At 34.9% G+C, this 19,547-nt stretch overlaps 4 protein-coding genes across 6 annotated transcripts in view; 1 reads left to right on the plus strand and 3 right to left on the minus strand.

Moving 5' to 3' along the window:
• The window catches only part of pfkfb4b (6-phosphofructo-2-kinase/fructose-2,6-biphosphatase 4b), a 514,755-nt gene that overhangs the window by 461,663 nt on the left and 33,545 nt on the right, over positions 1–19,547 (minus strand). The gene's annotated exons all lie outside the window — the stretch shown is intronic.
• Positions 143–3,939, minus strand: vhl (von Hippel-Lindau tumor suppressor). The gene is given in 3 exon segments (NM_001080684.1): positions 143–713; positions 1,861–1,983; positions 3,493–3,939. Coding segments are annotated over 3 exon segments (528 nt in total). The 5' UTR covers positions 3,689–3,939; the 3' UTR covers positions 143–504.
• zgc:152986 lies at positions 582–19,400 on the plus strand. 3 transcript variants are annotated; one of them, XM_087254832.1, is made up of 3 exons: positions 582–716; positions 18,628–18,836; positions 18,931–19,400. In XM_087254832.1, the coding sequence occupies exons 2-3, from the start codon at positions 18,632–18,634 to the stop codon at positions 19,257–19,259; spliced, it is 534 nt and encodes a 177-aa protein (XP_087110958.1). In that variant the 5' UTR covers positions 582–716; positions 18,628–18,631; the 3' UTR covers positions 19,260–19,400. The 3 variants fall into 3 exon arrangements, with proteins under 3 accessions (XP_087110958.1, NP_001275586.1, XP_087110957.1); NM_001288657.1 differs by lacking the exon at positions 582–716 and adding an exon at positions 16,408–16,567; XM_087254831.1 differs by lacking the exon at positions 582–716 and adding an exon at positions 16,428–16,516.
• crbn (cereblon) lies at positions 5,671–15,700 on the minus strand. Its single transcript, NM_001003996.1, is given in 11 exon segments — positions 5,671–7,002; positions 10,045–10,176; positions 10,637–10,701; positions 10,791–10,906; positions 10,993–11,077; positions 11,749–11,811; positions 12,175–12,331; positions 12,942–13,100; positions 13,242–13,444; positions 13,991–14,100; positions 15,631–15,700. Coding segments are annotated over 11 exon segments (1,296 nt in total). The 5' UTR covers positions 15,659–15,700; the 3' UTR covers positions 5,671–6,824.

Raw genomic sequence — 19,547 nt, forward strand, 5'->3', positions numbered from 1 at the left:
GCTACTCATGTGATATTGCTCATATATATGAATTGTATTTACTTAAGAATGACATAAATTTGTGTGTCTATGCAAATCCATATGTATATTTGGCATTGTGCAACTGTCTAAAAACATATCAGACATAATAAGTCAGACAATATTATATTATTAACATAAAATATATAGTAACCATTATTTATTTACACATTATTTAAACAAATGGAAAGTAATTGAGTAAAAGTATGCAGATAAATAACCAAAATAAGATTCTGTCCTCATCTATTGGTAGGCCGGCCACACAGACAACCACAAAAACTCATATTTCCTGAAGTTCCCTCTGCGCATTCTCAAGTCTCTGCCTGTCAATGAATCATAACAGCTAAAACATCTAGTGTCCATCTGATTAAGAAAACAGTCGTCTGGTTTGTCAGCCCTGTGTGTTATACAGCACTATAGTATATAGTTTGTTTTATATATTGTTGGTTGATGCACAGGTGTGCTCAGTACATATGCACAGTCCAGTTAATGTTGATGTTTTCGTCTGTTTTGCAGTTCTCTGTTCTCCAGTAACTTCTGTTCCACCCGCTGGCTAATGCGTTGTAGATCAGCCTGAATGCTGGGTCTCTGAGCTAGATCCTCTTGAAGGCAGCGGGCAATCTCCAGACAGCCGACATCTTCCCTGCGCACCAACCGTCTCACAACTTGCAGACAGCGATCTCGCAACGTCAGCACTGGTAAACACAAACACAACATGCAAAAAAACATTTCAGACTCAACTCAGATTTGATTCATGAGCTCCATTTTTATTTTGAACAATTTTACAGTGTGTTTGCAAATTGCAAATTTTGGTATTTTAAACAACATCCAGTAGTTTAATTTTTGTATCACTGCAAAATGATTGTAGTTTAATTTCTAATTCTGATTTTAGGTTTATTAAAGTAGTTCTGCTGTGTTTTTGTGATACTTATTAGTTTTTTTATTTGTAATATATAATACAATACAATACAATACTTTATTGTCAGACTTGTATCTGAAAGTTTTCTTGCATCACAGCATAATAAACTAACAGACTAATAAAAAAAAAACATCTTAAAAGGACCTTATTCAGCTCCAAGACAGCCTGATGTACAAATGACTTTTTTAAATTGCAATTTATTAAAACCTGGGACTCTAAATCGACGGTAAGACTTTAATGGTATAAATTAATGTTTCAAGACTGGGGTTTGAAATGATGTTTCTTGCCAGCCTTGTGAAGTTCTTGTAATATAAATGGTCATATAATTTCTCAAGAGGCTTTCCTACTATTTTTGAACAGATTTTAATCTGGTTCATCAACTTTGTTTTTAGAAACACGGACAGACTCATATACAGTACCATACCGAATTACAACACTGCAGAACACTCATAAGTACAGACATGAAAAATGTTCCAACAATTTTTTTCGATGCTCCAAAAGACTATATATACTAGATTCTTTGTTTTATCTTGTTACACACAGATCAATATTGTCTTTCCATTAAACCTTGTTGTATATTATTACTATAACTATATATATTTATTTATTAAAGGCATTTTTTGGCACACAAAAATGTTCTTGTGCTTTTATATTATTAAAATTGTATAATTGAATCACTAAAGTCACATGGATTTGGTTCCTTTTCTCAACTTTGAACATCACAGCACTGTTGCTGTATACGAATGAGCTCCTTCAGGTTTAAGCTAACATATCTTAATTTGTGTTTCGAAAATGAATGAAGGTCTTAGGGTTTTTTTTAGGTTGCTAACCCTTTAAATGCAGCACTTATAATTGTAGTTATCACAGTGAATTCAATATTAGTACAAGATGTGTGATTGAAATATGAAGTGAAATATGCATACCAGGCAATGTGATCTTGGCATTTGCGACTTGCCCATTTTCAAGAGATGCTGGCAAATACATCTCTTTATTGTTGACTACCATTGGATCATCAGTTTCTGCATCCCGAAACATCCATGGATGTCCTGACAGAAACAGGAAAAACAGCACAATAAAATATCATCAAAATAGTTGATAACACACAATGACAATACCTTTTATTTATTTTTAAAGCCACTAAACAAACTAAACTGAAAAGTAGGTTTAAATAACTCACATTTGGAGTCAGAGTTCATATTACAGTAAGCGATTCCTTCTAAGACTAAATCACAAATCTGAGATAAATGAGTCAAGCTACATGCTTTTTGTATGGAGGTAAAGTTGGTTTTATATTTAAACATTTGTTCAATTAACGGTTTGTATTAGTGTCGGGTAAAGTTACATTTAAAAAGTAATGCATTACAGGGTGACGCGGTGCCGCAGTAGGTAGTGCTGTCGCCTCACAGCAAAAAGGTTGCTGGTTTGAGCCTCGGATGGGTCAGTTGGCGTGTCTTTGTGGAGTTTGCATGTTCTCCCCGCATCTGCGTGGGTTTCCTCCGAGTGCTCCGGTTTCCCCCACAGTCCAAAGACATGTACTACAGGTGAATTGGGTAGGCTACATTTTCTGTAGTTTATGTGTGTGAATGAGTGTGTGTATGGGTGTTTTCCAGTGATAGGTTGCAACTGGAAGGGCATCCGCTGCATAACACATATGCTGAATAAGTTGGCAGTTCATTCTGCTATGGCGACCCCAGATTAATAAAGGGACTAAGCCGAAAAGAAAATGAATGAATGAATGAGTAATGCATTACAACAGTGAGTTACTCTCCAAAAAAAGTAACTAGTTGCATTACCTAGTTACTTTTATGGTAAGTGATGCGTTATGTTACATTTGAGTTACTTTTGCGTTTTTCTGACCTGGCTGAGGCTTGGTCTCTTTATCTTTTTCAGAACTTGCAAGAGGGTTTTTTTCTTCGCTTTTTTAAAAGAGGAGTGAAGTAAAGTCACTGTCCATTCAGATAATCATCTTTTCCATGTGTTCAAAATAATAAGAATATTGCAGAAATGTAAGGCTCTGACGTCTCCATTTCTGTTTGTTCCTGCATTCTCTTATTGTGAGATTTAACATGACTGCAATCATTTTAATTCAGCATTTTTTAAAGCAAATTAAATTAAAAAGTAACTCACCTTAAATTTTTTTAAAGTAACTCAAATATTATTACTTGACGTTTTTAAGTAATGAGTTGCTTTACTCGTTACTTAGAAAAGTAATATTATTAGATAACTCGCGTTACTTGTATCCATTACCCCAACACTGGTTATATTGTTTATTATAAGTATGACTTCAAAACAGCATAATCATCATTTAATTGACTGGGAACAATGTTGTTATTTGATAATCATTGACTGTTAATATGATTTAGAATTCGCAAATAATACTTTTCTGAAACTGATTATGAATGTCTGAATATAAATTTAAAGCCAAATTTACCTTATTGCTATTTGTTGTATTGTTTAAAATACTTGTTTTTATCTATTTCAAGAACGAGTTAAACGCGTAGATAGCAATTTCACCAATTTAATTAATCAACATAATTCAGCATAATTTCACGAACCCACAAAAGTTGTTATTCTTCGTCCGGTGTACGGCTGAATGTTCACGTACGGCTGCGGCTCTCCGAGGAAGTTGATCCAGACGGGCTTGACGACGCGCGGGCTGCAGTTACAGAACAGAACGTTGACCTGTATCCGGCTGATCAGAGACCGGACCAGCGGGAGCGGCTGCTGCCCCTCCTGAGAGTCCTGGGGCATCGTCAAAGACAGGACAGTTCCTGCTTCCACCGAGTTAGACTAAAGCTTCAACGTTAATCGTTTTTAAAAAGCCCAACAAAACATAAATACACAAACTAGAAATGTTAAAGCTCTCTTTTAATTATAATGAACATGCGCTAAGCCCTTAAGAAGCAATGATCTGATTTAACCTGAAAAATAACACGAACGGAGAGAAAGACTGTGTACGTGACTGTCACACATACGTCCGTGCTGCTGGCTGCGTTTGTTTTGATTGCGTAATCTTGTGAGAGTCGGTGAAGAAGACAGAATGATAACAGCTCCCTCTAGTGCTTTGGTTGGTATTGAAAACGCGCGCGCGTGTGTGTATGTTTGTGTGTGTGTGAGAGAGAGAGACTACTACTACTTGCTGTTTTTTTAATTATATGTGTGTGTATGTTTTTTTTTTAATGTAAACTTTCTAAATGCTTTAGCAATACATTTGTAGCATTTGTCATGCAATAAAGCAATTATTTGATTGAATTGAGAGAGATGGCGTTTTATGGAGCCAGATCAGTCTCAAGAATACATTTACAAAATAAAATTCATACATGCAAAGCACAATAGGGTATATGCAGAGCTAGTGTCTCTGCATACAGATAAACTTCCGGTGAACGGTTAATGTGACTTTTTTCTATTTTATATGGTTTCTTTTAGAGCATCAGTGTTGTAATGTAATTAAAATACAGTCATATATAGAAATAGACTTTGGAATTCATTTAGTTGCTAAAGCATAACACAAGACAAAAAGCCGTTTACTCACATGCGCCCGTCAGAATCGGCAGGGTAGCGCAGAAGCTCCATTTAATATACTGGGGTAAAATAAATGTTCATACCTTAATGGCAGGAAAAATGTAATTTAATGCGGTGTTTCTTGAACCATCTGAAACCCCTTTATATCGGATATCACTCAGCCAGTGGAGATCGATGATTTTTATAGAAAACAGACCTTAAATTTGCAGATTTTGTAACAGCATACAGTTCATTGAAAACGCATAACCCAGTTTACTGACAAATTAAAATTCCTTGATCATACTTCCGCATATACCATATTCACGTTTACAAAATCCAATTTGTAAATTCCAAACACAATTCATGAATACAACACACAATATTTTAGCCAAATAAATTGATTTGTGTATTTATGAATTGTGTTTTGAACTTAAAAACTGATTTTGTGACTGTGAATTGTGCTGTGCATCTATGAATTTTATTTTGTAAATGTAATCTTTTTTGAGACTGATCTGGCTCCATATGCGTGAGTAATTTAAGGTATGCAGTGCAGAATACTGTACTTGTAAAAAAAAAACTGTTACATAGTAGTAGTCAGGTAATATACAACCTTTATAAACAGTGGTATTCTGTTGTCCCATAGGCGAGCTGTTATTCAGTAGAATGTTCAAACGGTATTTAAAAAATCATGCAATTTCTCATTTTTACTAAATTATTCCATGTTGCACACTGTTAGTCTAAATGTATATACTTTTTCTTCAGTGTATGTGGTCAAACTACAGATCTGCTAACAATAAAACAATGTTTCTACACTATAAAAAGCAACAAGCTGACTTTTACAGGGTGACTTATAGAAGGTTGTTTGTTAAGTTTCAGTAACTATTACAATAAATAAGCCACAGATAAAACAGAAAAAAGTAATAAACCATGGTAATCTACACTAGCCATAGTTTAACCATGCAAATAGTAATCAATAAGAATGTTACCTAATGAGACCCTCAGGTAAACTGTTACCTCATCATTACAAGTCACTTTTGTTATCGTTAATTAATAAATTAATTATTGGTTGTCAGCTTAGACTCATTAAATAACATTAACAACTTTAATATGTTATTAGTAAATGTTAAACTAAGATTCATCAAGATCAATCAAGTCTTGTAATAAGTTGATAAAAACATTTCCTTGCTTAACATATGAATTATGCGTGAAATTTCCTTACAAATGACACACTCTTGACGTTTCAGAAGCAGTTTATTGGCGTGAATTGATCAGTACTGAACAGTTTGTAATCTCTTGAACATCACAGATATGCAAATCAGCTTGTTTTCTTATTACAGCTACTTAACTGACTAGCCGAGAATGTACACGTGTGCTGATTCTCTGAATTAAAGTCTATTTTGCATTCCATTTCATGAACATGTCAACAGAATATTTATACTTTTAGTATTTCTCAAGGCAGACTGTAAAAATCAATTGCTTTCTTATACACACACACACACACACATCTATTTTTTTCTCTCGACTCAAATGCATCATACCACAATTCAATGAAATGGTATCCAAAATAAACAAATGATAAAGAATGAAGCAACCCTAAAAAAAACTAAGAAATACAAAACACCTTCCGAGACTTCCAAGTCCAAATAACAACAAAAAAAAGATACTCCCTGATATTTCATTAAGTCGCCACCTGCCGATTTTAGCCAGGAGTTTTGTGCTAAGAGTATCCAAAGCAAAAACATGGGGCATCGCAAGTGGAGAATGATTTATTTCAAGCAGTTTAGACCTTTTTTTCAGACGTACTGTAATTATCTGAGGTATTCAAATACATGATTAAGTCTCTTAAGTCATGTGGGCTCTAAAAAATGACTAAATGAGATCGTCACACTTTGGTGTAAGAGATTTATCCCTATTTTAACACAATACTTATTTTATAAACATCCAAACTAGATGAAATCTCACTTAAAGAGCGTCAACGACAGCTATCTAGGCAGTAATAAAGAAGAAAAGACTGCTAGACTGTAAATTAAGTGCATTACAACAGATTGTAATATCTTAAAGAGCTCATCTGGTATGATATTGCACGTATCAGGCTGTCATTTACACAGCACAAGGTGTGTGAAGGCAACAACTTGTGTTCTGTTGTTCTTTCCTCTCCTGTATCTTATGCTTCCCTGGTTTTTCTTTGCTCTCCCTGTTCATGCACACATCTACACATATGAACTTACGTGTGCTCTCTCTCTCTCTCTCTCTCTCTCTCTCTCTCTCTCTCTCTCGGGGGAGGTTTTGGAGTCTCGTGTTTTAGAAGTGATAGAGGAGACCCCTTGGGGAGCATATGCTTGTGGGCTTCAGGGTGAAAGGTCACACAGAGTATCCTGGGATCATGTCACAGGCACAGCAAGCGTGAGCCCTCCACACCCTCTTCGCCTTGTGGGATTGTGGGTAACAGAGCAGAACGTGTCAAACCCCAGAACCGAGGAGGACTGAGATCCTTTTTGACTGCAGAGAACTTCCAGCCCATGTGAGAGCTGCAGGTTCTGCACTGAGCAATCGTCCACGCATACCTGAGAAAAGAAACACATCACATCAAAATTATTATATATATATAATAAAAACCACTAAAACAGTGTTCTATATTTTGCTGACTTTATCACAAATGTTTCAAAGAATGTTTAAATCCAGAGATTTTCAGAGAGCAATTTGAACTAATCACATGGGCCTGTGCCTTTCCTGTTTCCTTGCTAATGATGTCACACTCCATCAATTTTAAGACCTTATTCTTCACGTACAAGCAAGTGGAGTTATTGGGATCTTTTTAGCTTGAGACTTCCAGTTTAATTCACTTCCATAGAGTGGAGGTACTATGATGTCACCTTGTAGGCTAATCGGCTGCAAGCATAAAACTGGTTCCCTCGATAAAATCCCTAAAGGATTTTCTTATAGACTTTTCGAAGATAAATAATAAGCTCTGTGTTCAAACACAGTGCATTACACTTACACGTTTTGTCCAGCCGGATAATCCTCACACGAAAATATAAATCACATTTCGCAAGAACTGAAAAGCTAACATTAGGCGATAAACGGATTACACTGACTTCGGGGTGCTAGCTTGTTACAACAGCACCACCCTGCTTCAGACAACTCTTCAAGCTTATTTTTAGAAATATGGTCCATGACAAAGATTTACTCTCTCGGTTTATTGTATTATAATCCAGGCTATATATATCATAAACAAATAAATATTCAAAAAACACACCTGTATAAAACTACGTGCCTTTTGGATAGTTTTTTTTACATGGGAAATACATTTGTTTTGCTTTACAGTTGTTGTAAAAGTTTTAAAACATGTACTGTATGTTTCATAAATGTGCCTACATAGTATTATCATAAGTCATATTTAAGTAAGTGTATCGTACGCATGCATACAGATTTAGTGATGAGGCGTGAGGGACAAGTCTCATCATGGATAGAGAAAATTATTCAATTCTAGATTCTTTTCAGAATCTAGATTCAATTCTAATTCTTTTTTTTGTCACAAAGTATGGCGAAAAGCAGCCCATACAGTCACATATGCTTTACATTTTAAGGAGAAGTGTAAACATTGCAGTTATGATTGAGTTAAATGTGTTCAGATGAAAAAAAAGAAAAATCAATTGATCACGTTAAAATGACAGTTAATATTTATGGATTTATTCACATGTTTGCATTACTGAGAGCAAGAAAGAGACAGGCTGCACTGGTAAGCAGTATCTTCATAATATTTTAATAAAATAAATGATCAACAAATAAACCTGTCTTGATGGTCTCTACAAGTGAAAGCATTATCTACACACAATATGAATTCCCAATCAGAAAAATACTACAAACTATAAAATACTATTCATGAAAATACTTCAATTACAGACAAATTTAAATGTTTATGCAAGCGAGCTGCATTTCAGACCAGTTCAGCTCGATGACATATAATGTCTCCGACACTGTAGAGCCAAAAAAATCAAGAGTGTGATGTAATTGATGTGTTTTATGTCATGGAAAAAAGTGAAAGTTTGTAGTAGCCACAAACCTTATTTAAACGGTTTAAGCGAAATCCCATTCAAAAAACCCATTGACTTTGGGACGAGGGAACTGGAACTGCTAAATGTTGACTCGCTTCCAGGTTTTCGCATACAAATTGACGTCATAGTTCCCCTCTTTATTGATTCACAGATGTTAAAAACAGCTCGTTATGCTGCTTGATGTTGGAATCTGAAATATTCTTCTCCTTTTTATGTATAGTCTTGATCACACTTGTTTGTAGAGCAAGTGGTTTGACGGTTTTCTGCCATTTATTATTCCTAGTCATTTCTCTTACAGGCCAGTAAATCGGAAGTTCTAAACAATCGCAAAAACAAGCACATTTCCACATTGCCAAATAAGGTCAATAGAAAACACCAGAGGCTTTAAAATGTTGTGCGTTTTATTCAACTGAAATAGCAGCATTATAAAAGAAATTTTAAATGTATTTAGTACGATAAAACAACACTAATCCTTCTCCATGTATCATCCAGAAGCGGTTGACTGTGGCAGAATAAAAGCTCTGCTTCATACTACCATGACAATAAGTATTGAATATTTTGGCTTACCCACTCTTATGAATCCACACTCTTTCATGACATCATCAAACTACGCCTTTGTTTGTGAATACGCACCCTCTAGTGGCAAAATAATTATTCACTGTGCATTCAAACTGGTAATGAGTGAATAGTGCAAATACAGGTGTAAACAGGGTGTTAAAAATTGTTTTCACTTTTGTCCACTTTCAGAAGCAGTTGAAAAAGCATTCACTTGTGTTGCTTTTTTATTGTAAACAGTCTTGCGGCCGAATGAGTCACATTTTCCCTTTTAACCTAACTTTGAATTATTATAGGAATTCTTTTGAGAAAATGCATCAAAACAAAGTATTCATGTTGTGCTGCATTGTAGTAAAACACAATCGTAGTTGTCACCGTAGTTTCATTTGCTCATTTTACGACTTGTGTGATTTGTTCATTCTGTGTAGAAAATTCATTCATTCATTCATTCATTCATTTTTTTGTCGGCTTAGTCCCTTTATTGATCTGGGGTCACCAACTTATCTAGCAAATGTTTTACACAGCAAATGCCCTTCCAGCTGTAACCCATCCCTGGGAAACATCCCTACACACTCATTCCCACACTACAGACAATTTAGCCTACCCAATTAACCTGTACCGCATGTCTTTGGACTGTGGGGGAAACCAGAGCACCCGGAGGAAACCCACGCGAACACAGGGAGAACATGCAAACTCCACACAGAAACGCCAACTGACCCAGCCAAGGCTCGAACCAGAAACCTTCTTGCTGTGAGGCAACAGCACTACCGACTGCGCCACTACATCGGTAGATAATGTTAAACATAAATTAAGAAAGAAGGATCTCAATGAATCGAATGCGTTTACAACAGATGAATTCAAACCCATGTTTATCATCAGTAGGAAATGGAAATGAGTCTGACTGAGCTAACTACTTGTGATCAGATCACTGAAACTGACCAAAAAAAAAAATAAATCACCAAAAAAAATTGAACATGCAAATGCATTAAAACTCACCCTGGAAACCAACTATGCAATGTGGAAGGTCGACCAATCAGGTTGAGGTTGCTGGCCTTGTAGACTGTAAGTGTCTCATGAACATAACCATGGGGATTCACATATGCTGCCATTGGCCCATACAGAGACAGACTAAAAATAGAAGAGAGTTTTACGAGTAGTCACTTCCATTTTAATTTTTAAGGGATAGTTCACACAAAACAAAAATTTTAAGTCTGTTATCACTTGTTTGACAGCAGCTTTTTCTATGCGCTCTTGAATCTTATAAATCACAATAAACTGAAGGAAGTGAAGATTGTCATTAACCAGAAAACGAATGTTTGGCACTAGTCATTCCAAAATGAGATCAATAACATGCATTTAGAGATTAAAAAGCTCAAAACAACCCTCAGGCTGACTTTAATGGGTCATCTGAAGTTTTGTAGAACTTTTCATGTGCTTTATTTACCTCACTATAATCAAACTGTACAACATCAGAATAAATAATGATAAAATGATTTCAATTATCTCTCCTCTCATTGCTCAATATTATTTTATATAAAACTACCATTTAAAATTCAACTCTCAGCATTTTTAAGAATCATTGTCTGACCTGAAGATCTCATTCTTGCTGGTTATCTCAGTATCCTGACACTGTTTACAGCAGAGAGAAGTGCACTGTAAAAAGGCAAGAAATATATATAAATAAAACATTATTACACTTCTAGACAACACTAATAAACAAAGGCAATGATACACATACACACCCTGTCCATGATGTCCAGCTCACAGCGCAGTCTCTGGATGGCACTGCCAATCTTCAGTAGCTGTAGTCGTAGAGCATCATCTATTGGTAGGCACGCAGCCACCCTGTAGGAGAAATCTGCAGAGGAGATAGAGAGAGATACCGGTTAAATGCGGTACTTTCTAAATGCCTGAAATGTCTTTGGCTCTGCACCCAGTCTGCACCTGTGGGATTTGTAGGCAGGGACTCGTCTTTCAGGTTTTCATCCCATTCGTGCAGTTGTTTCTTAACTCTGCTCATGAGAGTTTTCTGGGGGGAAACAAATTTGCAAAACAATCATAAAAGGTTGATATGAAAGTGTTGAGAATTATTTATCTGATATTGCACATTATAAAGACACTTTTAAAATATTATAATTATAATATAAAATGGTATAAAATGATTTATAGTGATAATAAATCATTTTATTATCACTACTTTATTATGATTTATATTCAAATGAATGCAGCTTTCTTTTCAGGCTTACTTTGTACAAGATGTATTCGTAAAGTAAAATGTGTAATTTGTGACCCAGAACCACAAAACTTGCCATAAGAGTGAATTTTTGCAAATTGAGATTTATACATCATCTGAAAGCAGAATTAATAAGCTTTCCATTAATGCATGGTTTATTAGAAATAATCTAAAATGTATTAAAAAAAATCTAAATATTGAGAACAATGCATTTAAAGATATCCTAATTATGTTCTTTGTACAGATAAATCTTTTTTTACTTTAGATTTATTTATGGTAGGAAATTTACAAAATGTCCTAAAACAACAACAACATGATCTATGCTTAATATTCTAATGATGTCTGGCATAAAATGATATTTAAAAATTATTTGGACCCTTTCAATGTATTTTTGGCTACTTCCACAAATATACCTGTGCAACACAAGCCTGCATTTGTCAATAAAATGTACAAAACGTTGAACGTACCGAATCATAAAGGGAATAAACCCAAGGAGGCCATGAGGTCATACTTGCACAATGGAGCTTTTTCTGTAAAATAAAGTGAGTATTTTACAACTACGATGTTTACAATAACATTTAATATAATACAAAGTCAATCTAATGATATAGCAAAACAACTAGTTCAGTGCAGTGGTTCTCAACCTTTTCAGATTGCTTTCTTTCTGTAAACCCATGTGTTAATATATGCTCACTAAACTACAAAGTGTATTTTTTTAAGCATTTTAAAGTTTTTTATATTATATGAATAATACACATTACATAACATAATGTTTTATCAATAACTAGTAACGTTAATAATAATGTCATTGTGCATGCCCCTTGGAAGTTTGCTAAGGTCCTCTAATGGTTGAGAAGCACTGATCTGGACTGGTGTTCTATAATATCCATCACCTGTCTATAGTTCTGGCTGCACCGCTTCTGTGGTGGTGTTGTTTGTGTGTGTTTGGTTTGTGGCGAGTGTGTATGCAAGCGTGGCAGGAACTGCAGTGCACATAAAGGGTCCGGCAGAATCCTCTCAGGTAAAATCTGTACTTTAGCCTGACGAATCCTACAAAAAACAATCATATTTGAGTAGGGCAGTAGGGCTGTGTAATATGTCAATATAAATCTTACAGATAAAATAAAAAGTCTATAATTTCATATTATGCTAGATTATTTATTTGTTTATTGTTTTTGATAATACTCATTTGGATGACTGCAATCTCAGGCAGGCAGACACATGAATAACAGCATGGTGAAAAAGTTTGAAAGTTAAATGTTTATGTTTTGCATTTTATTTAGCAATATATTATGTTGGACCTGTAAACATTAGTTTTTGGGAGGTATTTTAGATTTCAATCAAATTAATTATTTTATAACTCTACACTCTTAATCAAATATTTGCCCTCAATTTCTAAATGAAGCGAGAAATAAAATCATAAATGAATGAGTGCATTTTTGTGTATGTACTTTAAAATGTAAAAGGGATATAGTCCTTTCCATGTAGCCAATTCTGATATATATCGTTAACTTCCTATCATGATAAGAGAGTTTTTGCCATATCGCACAGCCCTATTTCAGAGTGTTTTTTTATATTATTATTGAAGAATAGCACTGGTGTTTATTAGTGTCTTTGATGAAGAGCACAGTGTAGTCTCCACTAAACTGCCTCTGCGTACCCATCTGCTTGTGTGCGTATCTCATGCACTCTGAAGCGTTGTCTTCCGACAGCTTTGATCTTCACTGTCTCAATGCCGTACTCCTGCTCCTCACGAAATGCATAGATCTCTGCAGTCGTCCCAAACTCGGCCTTCGTCTCCGTTCCACTCGGATCAGGGCTGAGAAAGAGAGATAAAAACCAGATGAAACTAAAAGACGTATAAAACTGTGATCTATTAATACATCTTCACTGCAGTCAGCTTTGAAAATGTTAGTGAAGAAGAATGTCAAGTGGTTATAATTCTGTTTGTTTTTAGTACCTGTGTGCAAGCACTGCGAATGTGCGGTCCTGGCTTACGAGGTTGCGAAACATGCTGACCTCTTGTGGTCGGAAAAGTTGCAAGGGCAGTGTCTGACCCGGGATCAGAATGAGAGCCACATGGGGAAGAACCGGCAGATTCTGCACACTGTCCTCATCATGCAGGGTACGGCCGTGAAACTCCTCCATATCTGAGCCAAGATACTTCACAATGCAAACAAACAAGTGTTTATTTCTTATTTACATTTCAATAGATAGGGATTTAATACATAGAAAATATTTTGACGATAAACTAAAATAAGAAAGGCTATTGTGTCCTGTGTGCTTGCATCAATAAAAAAACATAATTTTCTCATAATATACATTTAAATTCACTTCAGAATTTAACCTCATTTCACAAAACCTTTGTGAAAAGTGCAGAGTGAAATTTGCAGACCTCATTTATGCTAATAAAAAAGCAAAACAGGGGCACTCTAGTTTATGAAATCTATTTAAAACATGATTTTACTCTTTCATAGCCTACAAATAAATGTTCTCAAATTCAATTCCTGGAGGGCCGCAGCTCGGCATGATTTAGCTCCAACCACCTCCAACTCACACCTGCTTAATAGCCTCTAGTAGTCTTGAACACCTTGATTAGTTGGATCAGCTGTGTTTGATTAGGGTTGGAACAAAACTGTGCAGAGCTGCGGCCATCCAGGAATTAAGTTTGAGACCCATGCTATAGATCATAAGACAGATGATAATTACAGCATGTGAAGTTGGCAGACTCGTGTCAAAGTTTATAATACTTGGCTTTTCCACATCCTCTCCATCTCTGTCCTCCGTCTCCATGTCATCCTCCTCTTCCTCTTCATTTTCTGTGGAAAAACAGAAACGCAGATATTATGATTAGAAAATTCTTTACTCATGTACACTACCTGACAAAAGTCTTGTCGCCTATCCAAGTTTTAGGAACAACAAATATTAACTTGACTTCTATTTGATCATTTGGTATCAGAAGTGGCTTATATGGAAGGCAAAGGCCAATAGATTGCACTTATTTTACCAAAATTACTATAATTATTTAATTAGGGCAGTAAGGTCTGACTTTGCTTCGACAAATGTCTTGTCACTTAAAAGGAATAATGTACAGTATAGAATATAAAATCATGGTGCAGTGGAAAATTAATTAATATTGTGTTTGACTCCCATGAGCTTGGAGAACGTCACCCACACATCTCTGCAATGTTTCAAATAACTTACTAATAAAGTCATCTGGAATGGCAAAGAAAGCGTTCTTGCAGGACTCCCAGAGTTCATCCAGATTCTTTGGATTCATCTTCAATACCTCCTTCTTCATCTTACCCCAGACCTGCTCAATAATGTTCATGTCTGGTGACTGGACTGGCTATTCCTGGAACACCTTGACCTTCTTTGCTTTCAGGAACTTTGATGAGAAGGCTAAAGTATGAGGAGGAGCACTGTCCTGCTGAAGAATTTCCCTCTCCTGTGGTTTGTAATGTAATGGGCAGCACAAATGTCTTGATAGCTCATGGAGGTAAAGTTGGTTTTATATTCGCACATTCGTTCATTTAGAAGTAACACTGTTTTTCTGACTGTGAACAATTTTGTACTTCGATAATCATTGGCTGCTAATATGATTTCGCTATTTAGAGTTTGCAAATACTACTTTTCTGAAATCATATTATTAAGGGGAAATTCTGAATGTGCGAATATAAAACCAACTTTACCCAAATTCATAGCTCAGTTTGTTGATGTTGCCATCCACACTGCAGATCTCTCGCACACCCTCATACTGAATGTAACTCCAAACCATGATTTTTCCTTCACCAAAATTGGTTTCAATAGGGCTTCTGCTGTATTTGTGATGGTTGGGATGCAGTCCACAGACGATTCATCTGAAAAATCGACCTTCTGCCACTTTTCTAAATTATCATATTTTAAATTATGTGTTGCTCTTGTATCTGGGACCGACCACAAGACTTTTGTTAGGTAGTGTATAAATTACAACCTGTTTCAGGCTACTTTCGATCTCAGCAATCATTTCAGCATAACAAACAGGCTTTAAATAATTAATAATCAACAACAATGCTAACACATTAATACTGACAAAACAGTAACCCAACAAAATGCGTGAACACGTCAAACAACTTTGTAGTCGTGTATACAACAGCAACAAAACGTGTATAAAACAAATATATTTGCTGATCTTGTGCATTAACAGGTGTACACACACTTTCAGTTTGTAAAGGAAGCTCGTCAGCTGTCATGCATGGAGACAGCTGCGGATTTGCAAATGTCTGCAAGAATCTCACGTTTCTGAGGAAGACATTGAAAAGGCAAGCTTTTGATACAGCTATAGTGTGAAAATTAAAAGACAGACGTGCCTGGCAGGAGCTGTAGCTGGTTCCCCATTTCGTCGTTAATGTTGTTGTCACCTCCGCCCCTCTCAGCAGCCATAGCCGTGTGTTTACAATCCGCTCTGAACAAGCGCAGCTCCACCGTGAACAGACACGCGGGGAAAAACACACAGCGCCCTCGTGTGAGCGGATGTTCACGGTGTTAGGACTTTTTTGATTCGACACAGGGAGTCGAATCTTTTAAATTGGTTCACGTTCTATGGGTTCACTAAAAGATAAACTTTTTGTGCTCAGGTGATGGACATTACAATAATTTTTTAACACATGACAGAAAGAACATACAAATAAAAAAATAGCTAATAGCTAAAATGAATTAAATAAACAGGAATAAAATAAATAATTATTAAATAAAAGGAGAAAAGCATCAATAAATTGCATATATAAATTAAAGTTATATAAATGAACATTTTACAATAGAAATATGTCACAATTTTCCTGGAATAAATATAAAATATTGTTTTGACAAAAAAGATCAATTAAATGTTCTTTTAAGGAGGTAACAACTATTTCCAGTAGATGGCGATACATGTGATAAATTGAACGAATATACGAATCTTTTAAGTGAATCATTACACTGAGTTGTTCACGACCGAGTCCAATTTGAAATGTAAAAATAATATACATATTAATTTAGAATACAATCTAAAAAGGATGTTTCATTTTACAAGAAACAATAAATATTTTATAATATGTTTGCGAAAAAGTGTAAAACTTTCTTTATTGTTCATTCCGTTTACAAAGTAATGAAGGAGAATGATTCATTTGAAAGATGATTCAATCAATCGGAGAAAGACTTTTGTTCATTAAAGAAGTTTGGGTCGGCGTTGATTGAAATTTTGCGTTAATAAAACACGCTAAGTCACTGTTTTATCTGGAGAGGTACTTGGTGTAAAAATATACTCAGGTAAGTCCTCTGACATTTATGAGTTTTTTTTATGAAGCCAAAAGGTTTTATGTGCCAAAGTGGGCACAGAACGTTTGCACACGTGCAGGTATTTGAATCTTTCGTTTTATTGCAATATAAAACCAAGCATGATTTATGTTTAAATGAAAGATAACATTGGTAAACCTACAAAAAGACACTTTTAGACTTTAAAATAAGTCACATAAAAATGTGCTGTTCAAAGCAGACTTTTTTTTTTTTAAGAAAGACATACGTGTCAGGAGTGCCCAAACCTTTCCGTATGAAGGGCCAAAAACCAAATATTAAAAGCTGGGCCAAGTTAAACATACCAAACTATATTACATTATAGTATATAATACAGTATATATTACATGTTTTCTTGGGTAAAATTCTCATTTATTTCATATTATTAAAAAACTAAAAACAGTATATATATATATATATATATATATATATATATATATATATATATATATATATATATATATATATCCATCCACCGAGCAATCCCGTGCAAATGACAACCTTGCCATGAAAAAAATGTTTTCACCAAAATATGTAAACCGTTTCTGGGTTTTTGTGTGAGCAAGTATTTTACAGTACTTAAGAAATACTAAAAAATGCATCTGTCAATGTTTTCAAACTATTATATTTGATTTACCAAAGTCACGCAAGTGGCAATTTCACATCCGTCACATCCATGACGGAGATGTGTCACATCCATAACAACACTTTTTCCTTATAAATGTGAAAATATAAAATTAAACAAAATAAAATTAATAATTTTTGTTCTGTAGAGAGAGAGCTCTTCTCCTTTTGATTATCATTATTTCTTTTGGGTTGTGCAGTTTAATTCACTGAATTTCTACAAAGTATGTTGTAGCTGCAAACCCGCAGACTTTTTTGTCACATCCATAACACGTGTTTATTTTCCTCATTTAAAGTATAAAACATGTTTACAGATTAATATTTTTCATGTCCCTTATCTCTGTGGTCAGTTGTTCTGGAAAATATAAACAAAAGTTTCAATATAATGTTAACTTATACTTTCTATGCAAATGTATGTTTGGAGTTTTTACAAATGTCACATCCATAACGCTGGAATTGCTCATATATTATTATTGTATTATGTTGTATTATTGTAATATATTACAATACAAAACAAACCCCCACCACTTTAATACATTATGTATTTCATTGAATACATTAGAGAAACAGAATCAGAATTTTCCTTCATTTGCTTACTGATGTCTGAGCTATTCCAGTGTTATGGATGTGACATTTGCAGTAAAATCTCAAAACAAAAATTCACAGAGTTAATTACATTGAAACATGTTTATATTTTCCAAAACAACTTACCAGAGTTAAGAAAGAATAAACATATCAATCTGTTAACCTTTTTTATTTTAAATGAGGGAAATGAATATGTGTTATGGATGTGACAAAAAAGGTTAGCGAGTTTACAGTCTACAACATACTTTGAAGAATTTCTGTGAATTAAACTGTACAACCCAAAAGAACCCATGCTTATCAAAAAGATAAGAGTTGGCTCACTGTAGAACAAAAACAACTGATTTTATTTTATTTGACATGATTTGCATTTACGAGGAAAAAAGTTCTGTTAAGGATGTGACGTAAAATTGGCACTTGTGTGATTTCAGTAAATTAAATATAGTTGTTTGAAAACATTAACAGAGACATTTTGAGTATTTTTAAAGCACTTGATTGCACAGGAAATGCAGAAACGGTTTTGCTATTTTGGTGAAAACTTTACATGGAATTGTTTGACTGCATTGTACTCTATCCATCAACTGACAGTATGTACATAAATAAAGTAACTTCTCAATAAAACAAACTAACAAACAAAAAGTAACAATAAATTAGAAGTGACAGTCTCTACCCTATCCCCATCATTCTCCCTCTCTTCTCAGATGTGATGGCTGGCCAAATCAAAGTTACCATGGGCCAGCTTTGGCCTGCATGCCTATTTTTTTCTATTGCTTTTAAAAATTGCTTTGAACAACATATTTATAATGAATTATTTCTCATTTGCTTTTCAGGTGCATGATGGCTACAGTATTATGCATGATACTTTTGTTATGTGTGTATGGCTGTCATTGTGTGAGTGACTATTACTCTGTGCTTGGAGTTTCTCGCTTTGTGTCTTCAAGAGACATCAAGAAAGCATTTCACAAACTGGCTCTAAAACACCATCCTGATAAGAACCAAACCCCAAATGCACAGCAGACCTTCACACACATTGCTCAGGGTAAAAGTCTTAAGAGTGTACATTATAAAATACATTAATTTACTTGAATTATTTCATGCATTTAATTTCTTTCTTTTTTTTTCTCCTCTTATAGCCTATGAGGTACTTTCTGACAGAGAGAAGAGACGAGTTTATGATCAAATGGACCATCTCTCAAACCCTGATCAGGGCAGTGAGAGAATGGTCAAGAAAGACCAGACAGAAGACATGGGCAGCAATCTTTTCTCTAATAAAGGATCGTTTCAGAGTAAAAAGAGTTTCCAGCACTTCAGTCTAGAGGAGCTGCTTCATACACTGCAGATGGATGATGACTTCTTCATGGGTGAACAACCTGGTCATGAAGGATGGAGTTTTATTTTTGGACCTGAGGATGATGATAATGATGAAACGGTCCTCTTCAGTGATCTTTTCAACATGTTTTGATGCTTGTGTATCCTCATGAACATGCAGTGTTTTTATTTATGTGTGTGCATTACAGCAGTTCTTATTTTAAGATGCTTCTGTATGATCTTGTTATGTTTTTTATTAAATAAAACGTCAAGTTAAACAGCTAAGAAACACTTCCATATGACTCTTTTGTGGTTTTTACAAAGAGCTGCACAAAATCGGTTTCTAGCAAAGCAAGTGTAATGCAACAATTTTTTTATTCACACATTAAAGTAGAGCTGGGCCAATAAACGATATTATATCGAATCGCAATAAAATGTATGT

Source organism: Danio rerio, chromosome 6, assembly GCF_052040795.2.
Source record: "Danio rerio strain M-AB ecotype USA chromosome 6, GRCz13ab, whole genome shotgun sequence".
NCBI lineage: Eukaryota > Metazoa > Chordata > Actinopteri > Cypriniformes > Danionidae > Danio > Danio rerio.